This window comes from Thermobia domestica, chromosome 9 (genome assembly GCF_964235325.1).
Source record: "Thermobia domestica chromosome 9, izTheDome1.hap1.1, whole genome shotgun sequence".
Taxonomy (NCBI): Eukaryota; Metazoa; Arthropoda; class Insecta; order Zygentoma; family Lepismatidae; genus Thermobia; species Thermobia domestica.
This window is the reverse complement of record NC_137462.1, coordinates 203,255,217-203,272,214: the sequence shown is the minus strand read 5'-3', so window position 1 is coordinate 203,272,214 and position 16,998 is coordinate 203,255,217. Positions and strand designations below refer to the sequence as shown.

Below are 16,998 nucleotides of genomic sequence, written 5' to 3'. Positions count from 1 at the left end.
TTTTGTGCAATTAAAGAATAACTTGTGAAATAGGCCCTACTTTTTTGCATAATGTTCTTTCGATTAGCTTCAAAGCGGCTCACTAACATATCGAGCCCTTGTAAGAAGAAATGAAAGTATGCTGAAATTGTGCTCCAATAGGTTATTTTTTTGGGGTTATTTTCTGTGGCGATTAAAACGCAATTACTGTAGCTTTCTTTACTCCACGGGAAGACAACCAATACGTATTCACGCAACAGCAAATATTATATGGCAGCATTTTTTCCTATTAATCAGTAACACATACAAAATCGTTACATTTCCAAATGAAACTATATACATTAATTGGTTACTTAAAAAAAGTGCGGGGGCAACTGCCCCCCTTTGCCCCCCCCAATCGCCGCCCATGCCAAACACATTACGATTAACACAGGCTGCCAACATTAGTTTCCGATCCGTCTTTCACAGTGTTTGGGCCGAGTCGGGCCGGCCCGGCTCGGCCCGAAATGTGCCCGGCCCGGCTCGGCCCGAAATGTGCCCGGCCCGGTTAGAGCCCGGCTCGAGATTCGGGCCGGGCCGGGCCGGGCCGGGTCGGGTCGAGCCGGGCACAGAATTCAGATCCATTAAGGTCGGGCCGGGCCGTCTTCGGGCCTGGGTTTGCAGGGCTCTGGTGCCAACAACTACTAATACCATCTTTTATTTGTGTGTTTGGTTGCATATCTGTTCAAGCGTTTGAGCTCTGAAAAGTGAACCACCCCTTATCTCAACTAATTCAATTTACGCAATAGGGGATCCATATGCTTACGTAGGTGACTGTATATCGATAGGAGCGGTTCATGTGTTAAAGATAGCAATTTCTTTTCGCTGCTACCTGATTTATATTTTCTTCTGATAATAAAGCTACTGATACGTTCTACGAATGCGTTTTCATCTTCATATTTATGGAACAATCACTTGTTGGCCCTCCCACACATCTTATTTATGCTCATTTGACAAGTGGTAATTAATTGTTCGGGATCAAAAGTCGGCTAGATCAACTTTTGACATCTTTTTCTTCTTACCGGAGCGGAGGATCAAAGGTCATTATTTATTAAGCAACAAGATTGTGGTTGAATCAGATTAATTGGGAAAAATTCCAATGACTTAGCTGTGTTTGCTAAGATAAAAGGATCTCCTTTGATATTATCTATTCCATCTTTTTAGGTTACACATAGTCGAAGGGCAGAGATAACAAAAGTGAAATAGAGATTAACACCTTTCAATTTGTTTTAAAAGTGAATACTCACTTTTAATTGTAAACATGTTTGTTTTCTGTTATATAACAGTAAATAAAACAATTTGATAACCTTTTTTTTTCATTTAAAGAAAGTTCTATTAACTAGTGATGCAGGGATGCAAATAAGCAACAAAATTTTACTCGCCCAAGAAAAAAGCTACTAGCCCACATCTCACAATAGAAATCATTTACTTACCTTCGCTATGATATTAAATACTCGCCCGCACCGATGAACCACTCGCCCCGGGCGAGTGCTTATTTGCATCCCTGTAGTGATGCTTCTCATTGTAAAAGCGATAGAAAAGCTATTTTTTAAATTATTATTAACAAACTTGCAATATGAGTAGGACGTTATTCCCTTTTACTCCTTATGTTGACGGATTTAAACTCCAACCAATAGGATTATTTACGATGGTTGAAGGAAGGTATACATCAAGCACTAATATCAATCCTTGGGGAGCCGAGTCCCCTGAAATTTCTTATGCCTCTGTATGTGTGTTGAAATCGTCATTGATGTCTTGTTAGACGATATTTTGCAACCTGAGTGCCCTAAACAGATAACGACGTCACTGATACCAAATTTTATGAGAAAGGAATGCATTTTATGATAGTTGTCGCGGAAAAGGCAGACAGATGAAGGGACAAGGAAACACAGAAATGTCGGCTGAGTCTAGTGGTAGAAACTTGCTATGCTTACTTCAATAAACATATTAAAACTATATCCTTTCGAATGTGAAATTAATCCTAAATCCACAGCATGAATAATGTTGTTCGGACACTTAATTGTTACCTAAGTTTGTCATAAAGCTATTAATTGTGTAGTGTAATGTAATGAAACACTCAGAAGAGGATGAAAGTGGATCTTTGATTTCTCGATAGATTCAACTTTCGAAGTAAGATAACGATTAATTCGATTGGAATTTAGCGTCTCTTTCAGCAGCGATGCTATATGAGACGTGGAACTACAGTTTAACGTGGGATCCGAACTATGAACTCCCGCTGGAGATTAAACCACGATCTCCCGCTCCAAAGGCGCGCAAATTAACCATATAGCCACGAGGTATTGATAAGATTTTATATGATAATTTTGATAAGTGAGATGTGATTACAAGAATAAGTATGTGATTAAATCATTTTGAAATAGAAAAAGTAATTGATTTTTAATTAGTAGCGAGTAGTGGTTATAATAAGCTATTATTTGAAGTTTCCAGGTATACTAAGTACATTGGTATAATAAGTTACAACTCAAGGAGAGTCTTTGCGGTCAGACAGCTTGTAGATCGATTATGTATAGTCAGCATATTTCTCGCATTAGTCATTTGGGTACTCAATATTGTGTACACGCATAAATCATTTATAAAATAAGTTTCACGTAACGTGAATTTTAGTGTTGCAAAGGACAGAATAATCCCGCATATATCTACTCATTTTGAATGTCGTTCAAGACGGAAAGAACTGCTTGTTCTTGCATGCATAATCACTGTATTTCCGTGTTTATGGAACATTCCCATAGCTACAGTATATAAACGTCAAGCTTGTTCAGGAAATAAATCTGTGTTATCTTCGTATGAGTTTGTGGTTAACCAAATGTCAAGAATAGATCGATTCACCAGGAAGAAAATACATTTTTAATCTTGTTTAAAGCCTTTAAATCTATTGAAAAAATACCCAACTGAAATGTACATTTTGTTGCATCACACTGCCAAAAATTACAACCAGAATGGGAAAACATGTTGCGCAATGTTTAAAATATCCTATACAGATATAATGAAAGAAACTATTCGTTTGTGGGACATGTTCAATACAATTTATGCAGTTTACTAAACAATTGTGTTAAATCAGTTTTTATTAGAATTAATATATGCGCAAACCATGCCTTTCATATAAAATAATTAAATGTATTGTTTAATAAATTCGTACTGTATTAAACTTGATATAATTTTAAGTAAATTTGTATTGAAGCGAATAGAATTTTCGTGTTCCACTCTGATAGTTTTCTTATACGTATATGGTAATGCATTCTGTGCCTGATGAACGCAGTGATATTACCGAAACTGTAATCAGATTAGTAACAATGTGTGCTTTCTTTGCTCAAATTTTATTTCTATTTAAGTTCTATATTTCCAAATTTAGAATGAGTACAAGATTTGGCATAAGATTTGTACTTTTAGGTGCAATGGCTTGAAAATAATTGAAACCCAATATAGGGGAAGGTCGTCTGGTATCGGACACCTTAGCTTTTTTTAGTCTGTCAGGCTGAAAAATACCTATATCCAATTACTTAATGCACAAAACGATACCTTGGTATCTTATACACAACATGCTAAAGGTGATTTGACAGGTAGAAACTAATAATATTTATTTTTGTAAAAAATCAAAGATAATAGAAATTAGCGTCCTTAAAAAGTGGAGGGTGGTATCGGACAAACATAAAACTATAGATAATCGCTCTTTTTAGGTAATTTAATAAACCAATTACTTACAGAATAACTTACAATTGCTAGCTGTTTACTTACAGGAGTTCTTATACACAAAATACAGTTTTATTAGGCTTTGAAACAGCCTAAAATAAAAGTAAAACACAAATTTCAAACTTCTGAGTCTCATCTCCACTTATTTTTTATTGTAACACAAATCACAATGATAAAACAGTTTGTCATCAACATTGGCATTATTGTTCATGGACCCAGTCTTTATATACGTTACACTATATCCAACCTTCATCAAAAGACTTCCCACATATTATGATGTTTAGTTTTTCAGCAAGTTTGTAAGTTAGTTTTAATAATTCTGGTTTGCTTAGTGGCATTAGTTGACTATCCAAAGCCTTTACATGATTGTATAGTGTTTCCTCTTGGTCGCGATCAAACGTTCTACTAAACGTGCCTTTGTTATCCGAGAAGCAAGGCTTCTTTTCCTTTCAACAGTTTTTTTCTTTTTTTTTGACACAATCTCCTAATGTACTCTTAGGAACACTAGATCTAAAACCGGCTACACGTAGTGCCATTTATTTGGAAATAACTTTATCCATGGCCAACCTTATATTTTCTTCATCCCAATTGCCATGTACTTTCCCAATGGTTTCCTGAAAAAGCCAGAAACGTCATGTTTATTTACCAATGTAATGTCCGATACCACCCGATTCCACTTTGTCCGATACCAGCCGAACGACTTGCAATGTATGAATGGCTATCTACCGGATTGTAACAACACGAATGCAACTATACTCCTAAATTATAATGTATACATCCTAATAAATGTTGTGATAACAATAATATATCAAAACACTTATTTTGTAATAAGTTATAGCCACATAAATCTATCTCCATGCACCTGATCACTCGCAAAAATACAAAAACCTTGAAGCACGAGACACACCGTTCATGGGACAAATCCACTATGGCGTGGGCTTGGTTAATTCATTCCGATCAACTCACTGTAAGCTTATTAGGTGCAGTCCTAAGCGGGAAATAACTAAAACTGCTTTTGTTCGATACCACCCGCTGTCCGATACCAGACGACCTTCCCCTACTTGCGGACTCAACTGATGGACTAGGGTCCGCTGTGGCTCGGTGGTAGAGCATTCACCTCTGGTGCTTGGGGTCCCTGGTTCGATTCCAGCTCGCGCTAAGTGAACTTTGTGGAGGACAAACACTGTGTGCGTGGGTTTCCTCGGGGTTCTCCCGTTTCCTCCCACTTTCTTCATTCCACAATTTCTTTCACCTCTCATCATCACTGTCTCCTTTAGCCGACACGTCATAACTGTGGGACGTAAAACTCAAAGATTTCACTACATTTTCAACTAATGTACTAAAAACGTATTCAATTTGATGTATTCAATTTTCTGTCTATAGTAAGAGGATAATTAGAAGAATAGCCGAGGATTCTTCTGCCGGTCTAGAGTTTCGAGCTCCAAGAAGCACAGAAAGAAGAGTATGGTCTTGCACTTTAGAAGAAATACTTGAATTATCATTACCGATTAATGACTTCTTTGGTAATGCTAGTGACTAAAGTTGAAGGGTAACTATTTGTAAAAGAGAAACTAGGTTTTGTGGCGAAATTCATAATGTAACGAGCAGGGCCGGATTTCCCAATAGGCCCGGTAGGCCCGGGCCTATGGGCGCAAGCTCCCAGGGGGCGCACGGCCGAGAGAAAAAAAAAATAAAAAATATCTAGAAATAAAAATAAATAGCCATAACTTAACATATTTTTTTAATTGATTTTAAAAAATCAGGCTAATAAAGCATTCTGATTTTGAAGTTCATTGGAACAAATAATTGTTGGTAAAGTTAAACTATTTTTCAACATTATGCATCGACTTCGTTACAACATTGATCTTAAACACGGGAGAACTGGCTGTAATTTTTTAATAAAGGTTTCTAGGAAAGTAACTTTAACCAGACTAGGGGACGGAAAAAATTATTGGGCCTAGGGGCGCCAAAATGCTAAATAAGGCCCTGGTAACGAGTCCTTGGATCTACAACACGAAGGTACAGTAATATCTCCGAGACAGTTAAGTGACAACTCCAGACTTGTAAACCCTTATGACTTATCCTCATCTGCTTCACTTTATAGTAAATGAATTTGTGTTTTATTTACTAATTTACCTTTGAGCTACATTTCCCACTTTTTATACAGACGTGTATTTGACAGTTGATAATATTGAATGACAAGTCCATTCATATTCCAGAGGCTGGTGATGGAGAAACATCCCCGAAATATAATTATTTATCTAGAAAGTATTCTCAAAGCTGAGGCTTTCTTTCACTAGAATATTACGATCAACATGTCATGTTACAGTAATATTAGGCCTATTTATCAAAACTTTATTGACGGTTTGCACTATCTTTGATTTTTAACCCATTGATTTATATTAAGAACAAGAATTTTAGGAATAATGAAAAATGGATCAAAAGATTGCGATCTTGGCCAATAATTAGTTTTTGGATCAGGGGCTACAAAATTTTTGAACAGCCCCTAAATCGAGTTTTCGTATTTTCTACGGAATAAGCACATCATACTGAGTTAACTGATAGTTTAGATTTGGCTACACTATATGTAGTTCTCCAGATATAAGGCCTACAATAAAATTTTTGATTGAAATATATTGGATCTTTTGATCTAATTATTTTTTGTTTCCTTTAAAATGAACTCGAATTTTAATTATTTAACTTTACTGATTTATTTCTTCAAATCTATTTAAATGTCCGTTAGCACCTGAAAATTAATACCGTTATATATATAATTTTCATATTTAATAATTTAAGTAATATTAAATGTAATTAAAGTAATACAAAATCCTTGCGTAAAGTACTTAATTAGATTTGAAAAAAAAAAGAGATAGCAAAATCTCAGAATTAAAATTTTAATTCATTTCAAAGAAATCACAGTTAATGGACTAAATGATCAAGATGGTATAGGTACCAAATGTCGTTAATGCATTGGTATTGTATGTAAGTTGTTTAAAAAATATTTACTACTATTCATTACAAACTTATAAAAGAACGTCCTTTCTTTTCGCTGTTCTTTTTAAAAGTCGATGTTACCGTAAATACGTGCGTAATTTTCGCATCCCAATTTTGAAGGGCATTTTCTGTATATTTTATTTTCCTCGCGTAATTTGCGCACGCGGAAACTTTTTGTGAAACAGCATTTTTCCAGGAATCAATTACGGTAGCTAATGAACAATTGGCAACGCAGCAAAGCCATTGTTGTAAGGTAAGAAACTACACTACTTAATCAATTTTTTAATGTTATTTTTCTACAAATTTAGTATTAGTTGTTTGTTGTCAATTCTTGCGACAAAGAAAATGTGTACCGGTATTTTCGTGTTATTTTGACGGGAAAAATTTAGATGATGTTCACTGATGTGGCTAATTTTTCCCCCGCATAATTTACGCACCCTTGTTTCAAAACAATTTTTTCGTCTAAAAAAGTGCGAAAATTACGCGAGTAAATACGGTATATTATTTTCAGTGTTAGATTTCCTGATTTCGTCAACCTAGAACTGTTAAGAATTTATTTGCATTTCATCTAAGAGTAATGTCAAATGCTTGTTTTCCCATTTTTAGAAGTTCTTCTTCTTTCTTTCTTTACCCCTTCCCCTCATTTTATTGACAGAGAGGCTTTTCATCATTAAATGACAAGGATGCTCATTTTTAGTCATCTTACTTTTTTGAAGAAAATGTAAAATGTAATGGTGAGTCATAAATGCAGCCTAATACTAAAAATATAGTGCGTTGGTTTAAGTTTCATTTAGAAAACATCATTATTTGCCTACTAATTTTATCATTTTAAATATTTTTTTCAGCTTGTAGACATACACCAAACTGGTAAATTAAAGAGAGAAAGTAATGGCGGTGCTGCTGTACATGCTTGCTTTCAGTTCATGGTTCTAGGTTCAATTCAAAGGTAATGCACAAATTTTCAAAGCTAAATTTAAACAATTGATGGTTGTAGCTTAATTGATATTATTTTATTCTGTAAGCCCAAGTGTAAGTCATGTCCAGTACAAGTTTACTTACCTTAATATTAGTTTCAAATAGGGAATTTAGAAAGTGTTATATTCATCCGAAAAACTTCTAGTTGAAATGATTAATTCTCACTCTCATTGATATTATGTTTTGTGACGAAGTGATATTAAGTGAAGCGAAAAGGTTACTTTGTCAGTTCATTATTATTATTATTAATTATGTACTGTAAGTATATGGACCTTTTTCTAAGCATATTAGTCTATTCATTCGATACAGAGTAAAATAGCAGAAAGCTTACAAGAATTATGCTATGCCAAGTGCATCAAGTTCTCACCGACGCTGATAATTAAAAACAAAAAGATATAAAGTTAGTTCATCCTAGTGGCGGATCTAGCCCAAATCCGGGGGGGGGGGGCTAATGACAAAAATAATTTAAGGTATTATTTATATACTTTTCAAAGTTTATAGTAAACTCATGAACCTATGAATAGTCTGGGTTCTGGCTGGGCCCGTCATTTTTCACCTTCTAGATCACCACTATTTTATCCTCATGTTGACATCATCTTGGAGAATGCAGAACTATAAAACACATATTATTAACTACACTGTTACTTTTAGATATAGATCGTTACTATATTGTTTGTGAGAAGGAACTTTTCCGCTGCTGCCGTTTTGCGTCCCTTGGGGTTTTGGTAGTGTACGAATTGGTTCCCATATTCGACAAGTTTGTCTAACGATACGAGCCGAGTTGATTCCCAACACTACGAACCCTCATGTCGGTGTTGATTCCCGGGCTGCTTTCACACAGTTCCTGCAGGTGTCGCTACTCACTTGCGAGAAACCAGTTCATTGTGTGCCAGCGATGGAGTTTGAAGTGATGCCAAGTGAAAAGGGCAAGCAACTGTTGATGATAGATGGTTACAAATTTTGTTTCCATAAGTGTCTCGTGGGTGGGGTTGAAAGATATAAATGTACGAGAAGAAAATGTAAGTGTTTTGTAGAAAATTTGTGTGAGCGCCCAGTCATACTCATACGTATCGAGTTAGCTAATAGTGATATCGACAACTTACAACACGTGATTTAGTTCGAATTAGGAAAAATATTAATGCTGCTCGCTCACACAAGTTTCCGAAGTTACCTAATAACTTAAAAGAACTGCACGAAGCCCTAGAGAAAAATGTTTTCAACACAATAGGGGCGAAAACTTTTTGTTTCTGAACGACTCTGAAAAGAATATTATTGGTTTCTCGTGTGAAAGTAATTTGGAATTTTCTTAAGAATTCGAAAACTTTATATGTAAATGGGACTTTTAAGAGCTGCCCTAAGCTGTTCCACCAAATATTTATAATTCACGGTGTAAATCAGAAAAACTATTTCCCGTTGGCATTTTTTTGCTCCCAAAACAAAACCTCTGAGACATACTAGGAAACTTTGTGCTTAATTAAAAATATCACCAATCGAAACATTATATACGTTGACTTTGAGACCGCAATCCACCAATCATGTGGTTCGGATTTCACGTTAATCAGTAGGTCCACGTCTCATATAGCCTCGCTGCTGAACGGGACGTTAAACCCAAAATCAACTCAACTCAACGCAATCCACCAAGCAATTGCTTACGTTTGGCCCCAAACGACTATAAAGGGCTGCAGATTCCATCTCGGTCAGTCATGGTGGAGAAAAATTCAACCCTTGGGACTGTCAAATGATTTTAAATCAAAAGACTCTGAACTAGGAGCACTTCTCGAAACCTTGTTTGGACTGCCTCTTCTCCCACTAGATCAAATTGAAGACTGCTTCGTAGAAGATCTAATATCCCGCAAACCTACACATGAAAAACTAGATGATTTTTTTATGATTTACTTGACACCTATATTCTCGCAAACAGCGACTTCCCACCCAAAATGTGGGCCACTTTAATAGTAGTTCTGAACGTACTACTAATTGTTGCGAAGCATTCCACTCTAAACTGAACACTCAATTTTACTCTCCCCATCCAAACATTTTCCACCTGATAGAAACATTGAAGGGACGTTCAGTCTGAAACTTATGTTAAAATGAGAAGCGAGAAGAAGACCACTCCCAAAAAATGCGGGACAAACAAAACTATATAGAAGAACAAATGATTAGTCTACCATTACCCGTTATGAATATCTTCGGCAAATCTGCTACAAGTTTCTCCCATGTACATAATTCTATTACTTATACTTGACAGTTGCAACTTAGCACGTAAGTTATGAGAGTAATAATAAAAATGTGTAATGCATGTGAACTAGTGTTTCTTAATAGGTGGTCCGCGGCATCTTTGCTAGTAATTGTGTTTCCTGACTGTGTTTAGTGAATGACTGAGTTCAGTGATTGAAAATATTTTAGTGGTGTGCTTAGTGATGCAAATGAAGTTGACATATTTACTCCAGCATCTTCCAAGTAGCGGAAATGGTGAGTCAAAAGTAATTTTCTTCTTTTTCTGTAGTTTGTTCACTGTATACAATTTCTCAAATTTATATTGCAACTTGCATCTATCAAGTGAGTTATTCAAAACTTGAAAGTTGGGATTATTTAGGATAGTTTGCTTAACTACAACTTCACAAGCAGCCAAGATGTGGTTGGCACACGTGAATCGGTACGGTACGCGAAATCGGAATCGCACGGTATGGGAATCAACTTGTACGCTAGGGGTAAATCCGCTGTCAGCTAACGGGAATCAATTCGTCCGTTTCGGAATCAATTCGGTATCAGCCAACTTTTCTTCCGTTTATACTAGCAAAATGAAAACTAAGACCAGAATACAGTATTTTTTTTTTTTTTAAATATGTTTCATGTTCAATTTAAATCATGGCGAATCCTGCCAGTAGGAGGACTTAAATAAGTTTTATTTTTGATAAACTACGCTCTCCACTTCCAACTGTTAACAGAGTGACAGTAATGAAACATTAGAATTAATATACAAATAGATGACTCAAATTAGTAAATTTAACTAACTATATTCATAAGATTCTTAGTTCGATCTCTGGTATATTGATTGAGGATACTTCCTTTCACACGTACTTCAATTTTCGATGTTTAAACATGAATGCCCAAATTGCGTATATTAGTAAATTTTAATATTTAATTCTTTATTACTTTTTAAATTTTTAAACAACAGTGTCATTTCAGATTTTGCTTGGAGAAAAGGAGGCAAGACTCTTCCCGACATATGTTTTGTATTAGTATACTCGTTCCTCGCATAGAAGGAAAAAAAAAAAAATACGAGAAATATTTGAAAGCTATATACTGTACATTTTTGTAGTTTCAAATACTTGTCAATGTAAGTTTGATTTCACTAGAACTATGCAAACAAATATATCTAAATTGTTTCTAAATAACTTTTCACTACGTCAAGACAGAATCAAGTGATTTTCTCGCAACCAGAAGTAGGGAATTTACTCAAATCCATAGAAATCATTAGGCAGATTTTTAGTTAATTTCTATAATCCCGAACTATACATTTTTAAAGGCGCCTATTTTGTCAAAGTTAAGTTGAAAATCACTTTCTTACGCACAAAATCGGAAAATTTTCTCCGTTTTCTGGAAATTGTTATTCAAAGTACATATCCTTCAACTTGAAATTTCTAAAAGTCTTTTCCCAGTCTTGATAATTAGCCAGTCTTCTTATATGAGACATTCATATTTTTATATCAAAACATACCGTATACAAATTTCATGGCTGTATACTTAACGTTTCACAATAAATTTGTAATAATAATATTGTAAAACTTTTCAATAAACCTATGTACGTTTCGAGGCAGAATTACGTACTCAAAGCTCCGTCATAGGGGATTTCAACTTCCTTGGTCAAGAATAGGCTTAATCTCCATTTCCGCCCTTTTAGATCTCGAATTTCAGAAATTTTTATCTTATCCATAGCCTAGAGTGTGAGGTAAACATCTTCAGCAAATTTTAATTACCTACATCTAACTGTTTGGGAGATCTAGTAAACAGTGAAAAATAGTCCAAACTCACTTTTTACCTTAAGTTCACTTTTCGTGAAACTGTCCTATTCTCAGCCTAAAACTCAATGAGCAAATTTGTACAAAATATTAAGTTCTATAGTCAAGAGTACCAAGAAACTGGTAAAATTTGAAAGAAAAGTTTAAGGTCCCTGTCTTCCCAGCAGGAGTGACTTTGCATTACTCTCGGTCTAAAGTTCAAGGAGAATATTTGTACAAAGTTACAATTTTTCATGTCCAAGCTTTCCGAAGATTTGCTAAAAGTGGAGGAAAAATTTTAAAGTCCCTTTTTGACCTGTAAATCTTATTGAGTTCCTCAGTTTCGTCAGGAAATATCCATATACAAAATTTCTAGGTTCTACGTCTAATAGTTTCGGAGATCTAGATATCGGTAAAAAAAAATATTCAAGCCTCCCTTTCTTCCATACGATCAATTTTAAAAAAGAAACATATGTATACTAAAATTTAAAAAAGAAATATATAAGATTTATGTATACTTAACTCAGGGGGCAATTTCCCCTGCTCTCTACAAATGACGCCGCTGTTTACAAATGAGAAGTATATTATGAGTATCAATTATATTTTATATTCAGTTTTATTTCCTTTTTTTTTTTTTTTTTTTTTTTTTTACAATATGTCTTACACGAAAGTCTTCAAAATACAATGTTTCTAATTTCTTTTAAACTTTTGTATTTGATTACAGGATGTTATAATAAAGATAGTGTATATTAGACAATCAGGATTATCAAGAAACTTTAGAAAGATAAACTTACGTATTCCCTCTATCTTTTAAACATATGGTAAATAAACAAAACTTACATAATAACTCTGAGCGGAGCGGCATAGGGAAACATAATGATATGTCACATTTTCTTTCAAGTAAATTGAGAAAGAAGGTTCAACATTCTCATGCAATTCAATGCAATGACACATACCAAACATGCTTTCAAGTCAGCCATCTGCAGGTCTATTTCCAAAATTAAACTACCTACATACTGTTCCATGGTTGAATCCCAACCCATTCAACCTATTAACTCAATTTCAGCGGAAGTGGCGCTCAACATTATACTCACACGACCTGCTCAGTCTCAAAAGTCTCCTGTCATATAGTAACTCTGTTATTATCAGAGTTACAACAAAATGTAAGAGGGGTAACCGTCTCCAAATATGATGTTTTCAATCTAAAGTGATTTGAAGTGATGTTTTCAATATGATGTTCTCACTGAAAGACAGTAACTTCACTCACTTATGTTGTGGATCCCGGTAAATGGCAACGACGCATTTTCATTTAACATGGGGCACATAAAGAGTGTACAGCACAAACGTCTCATACGATATAAAAAACTTGGGATATAGTATACATAAAGCCGAAGGGAATTAGAAGAAAAAGTTAAAAAGATAACAGAAACACTTGAAGAATGGAGTATGGAGAGTAAATTAAGGATATCATCAAAGAAAACCAAATATCTAATTTTCGGCACAAAACTAGAAAGAAGTCCGACTATAAAATTAAATGGAGTAGGAGTAGAACGAGTGCAAAGCATAAAATACCTTGGCATAACGCTAGATGATAGACTAAAATTTGATGAACATTTGAAATATATAGTAAAAAGGGGAAATAGTGTAGCGAATAAATTGACCACTATTGCAAGAAACAGATACAGGCTACCATTAAAAATACTAAGACTATACCAAGAAACTATTCTGTCAGCTACCATGGCGTACGCATCCAGCGTTTGGATTGTAGACTATTAAGAAATAAGACCTACAGAAATCAAGTCAATAGACCACAAAGAAACCTATTAATCAGAATGTCTGGAGCTTTTAACACTACTTCGCATAGCGCACTCTGTATAATCCTTGGTATCCAACCAATGAACTATGTGTTATTGCAAAGGGCAACAAATTACTGGCTAAGGAAAGAAGAGAAAAGGAAAATTAGAGAAATTTTTAACAGGGAACTAAAAGATGAGAAAGAAATTAACGACAACATAATACAACTATGGGATAAAGAATGGCAGAAATACAGTGGAGCGCAACGATTACATAGAATTTTCCCTAGCATCGTCGATAGACTAAAAATAAACCACTTAAACCCAACATATGGATTGGTTCATTATCTATCAGGCCATGGACCATACGAACAACACCTCCACAGAATCAAGTTAAGACCCAGCCCAACGTGAATGCGGAGAAGAAGGAACTCCTGAGCACCATGTCATGTGGTGTCCATTATTAGAAGAAATTTTAGAACTAAGAACTCAAATAAGAGAAAAACCGCTGAAAGAAATAATAGAAGTAGAGGAAGACTGCAAAAAATTGGAAAATTTGACAAATGAATACTCCGAACTAAGACGAAAAACTTACAGAAGAAGAATAGAAGGATGAGTGCAAGTGGAAGAATGTGTGAAGAAGTCCTCGGACCGGAGAAAAGACTCCTGGAATCCAAGCACTGGATTACCGTGCTTTCGCCGAGGACCAGAATGCGTGCTGCACCTCCAGCCTCTCGGTTTGGAAAGGAACTCCGGTGCAAGAGTGAATGTTGCGTGAGTGCATGAGTAGAGGTGAAGCGAGGATAGTGTCTCAGAGATAAAACATACAGCAACTCTTGCCAATAGGACGGCCCATCCCGGGCGTGCCGGCCGAGGGATAAAACGGACCATGGCCTGCACTAAGTGCTCTGAGTGGGCCCTGGACCTCAAGCCAGCACAAATGGGTGGAAACTGGCATTGATACGCAACTGAGAACACTAAAGCATCAAAGCAAAAGTAACAGGAAACGCTTATATAGAAGTATCAGAAAATTAAAAGTTTTGAAAATGTGAAAATTTAGATAAAAGTAAGTGTAGCGTGTGTGTTTCATAGTGTAAGTACTAGTTAGTGAAGGTCAGTGATTTCATCAAAAGCAGTCAGTGTCAATATCTGTAGTGAGTGTAGTGTAGTGTTGATGCAGGATAGTGAAAAGAGGTAAAATATAAAGGTGAAAAGCCAGTGTAAATAGTGCAAATGTGAAATAGAACACACAGGAGAGAAATGCAGGCAGAAACCAGAGAAACCAAACATACAGAGTGAAAACCTGAAGAAAAGAAGAAATAAGAAGATGACCAATAGGTAAACACGAAAACACAAAACATACGACATACAAAACAACACACACGTAACAAACTCGAACTCAATAAAACAAAAAACACACAAAATCTCACAAGGCTAGAAATGAGAGTAGAGTTAAGCAAACATTAAGTTTAGTTATTTTTTTTTTTTTTTTGTTCGTTTTATCTTTATTTTTTGTCCAATCCTTTGTTTTGGTTTCACGTCCTTTTCCCCTTCCCTTTCCTTCTTCAAAATTATGAAATAAATAAACCCAAAAGAGAAATCATTCGCAATGATGATACTTCGCCGGTTTTGAATGCTCAAGGCACCGGCTGACAGTAACGCGTCTGAGCGAATGAAAAAAAAAAAAAAAAAAAAAAAAGCTGCATCAGTTCCCGAAGGAGCAGGACACTCATACTTTTAGGGATTATTCACTGAATATGTACGAACTTACAAAGGGGGTAACAAAGAGACTTTTATGTACTTATCGACTGATACGAAAATAAAAAAGAACGTACCTGTACTTTATATCTGCATGTATAGTGCCCTTGTACTTTATCTATGACTGTGTGTGTGTGGGGGGGGAGATTTAACGCATATCGCATGTCTTGTGCACATGGATACTTCTTACTATTGCACTACGTAGAAAATTTATGGTATTTCATGTAGAAGTGGTAATAGAACACAGAAGAAACGCAGATCAGGGGGTTCTCTTGTATACTATTACCAAAACTTGTTCACTTTCGATTGAAAACATCGTATCTCCTCTCTTACATTTTGTTGTAACTCTGATAATAAAAGTTATCCTATGCCAGGGGACTTTTGAGACATCCTGTATATATAGACCTATGTGTATGTGTTTGAAGTATACGCGAAAGGACTAAACTAATTAAGAAGGTATTTATAATAATGTAAGTACTTACCAAAGCTGGTCTATCCGGGTATTTGTTAAAATCTTTCCAAACGTACTGCGTCAATGTCTCCTTTGGAATGTTTGGAGGGGGGTACGGTGAAGTGATAATTCCTTCTCTATTTGGCACAGAATACTCTCTCCTCGAAGATGCGTAAACAGAACTCGATGCACACAACAGTTGATACCTACATCGACCAGTAATACTAGCAACATTTTGATTTATACATGAAGTCAAGGGTAACCGAATAAAACTGAAAGCTAGAGTCATTGTTCCAGGACTTAATAAAAGATCTGATTGAGAATTTAGAGAAGAGATTTCAATATTCCCACCGGCTTGGCAGCGAGTTCTAAAACAAAACACATTTAAACTACCAGCGAGCACTACCACTGAAGACTTAAAGTAGTCTTTCTCTTCGTCAGTTCTGAAGGAGGAAACGAAGAGCAGTATAAGAAGAAAGAAAAAAAAGAGCAAAATGTTGTGACGTAACAGTGTTTACTCGGAAATTTGTAGTCACTGCCTTTCTCATACAAATATAAAACCAGACCAAATTCCAATACGGAAATATCGAAATAATGATTCCAAATAATCAATAAAGATAATATTGAGTTTATAAGTGTAAGGTGTTCATTTATTTTCATATCTTTGAAGAAGAAAAATAAGACGGGAAAAGAATTGGCTGCTCAGTCAAGGTTATGTTTTCGTAAGTTCAAAGGAAAGAAAATCCACATGATTTTGCACTTTTTTGAATAGTTTTATGGATTAAACATTATCTTTTTTTATGGCTTAATCTTTATTTTGTTCTTTTCCCTTAGTTTTTGGCTTATTTTCCACAGATGTTTTATTTTTACAGTTCTTATAGTTCCTTAATGTTCAAATGTTATCACGGGAGCCGCGGTGGCTCAGTGGTCGAGCGTTCACCTCTCGTCCTTGGGGTCGCGGGTTCAAACCCTGCTCCCGCCAAGTAAACTTTGTGGTGGACAAACACCGTGTGCGTGGGTTTTCTCGGGGTCCTCCCGTTTCCTCCCACTTTTTTCATTCCACCATTTCATTCATCTCTCATCATCACAGTCTCCTTTAGCCTAACCAGCATAACCATGGGACGAAAAACTCAAAAATTTCATTTCATTTCAAATGATTTCACATTTATTATCCCGCATACGAGTACTTTGTTCGGTAGAATTATAACCCCTGGCAATTTTGCCGGCACAAAACCCGATTTCCGAGAAAATGTACATCCTGACGAGACCTGGTTGTGTCGTGACTTTAAAATGTCCCTAC

At 35.6% G+C, this 16,998-nt stretch overlaps 1 protein-coding gene across 1 annotated transcript in view; it reads right to left on the bottom strand.

Annotated features, from left to right (window-relative positions):
• LOC145660540 (uncharacterized) overlaps positions 1-16,130 on the bottom strand; it is a 58,674-nt gene extending 42,544 nt beyond the window's left edge. Inside the window, exon 1 of the mRNA XM_081725733.1 lies at positions 15,730-16,130. Within this exon, the coding sequence (XP_081581859.1) occupies positions 15,730-15,987 (258 nt within the window). The 5' untranslated portion in view covers positions 15,988-16,130. The remainder of the gene's footprint in view (positions 1-15,729) is intronic.
• Positions 16,131-16,998: the final 868 nt, after the last annotated feature.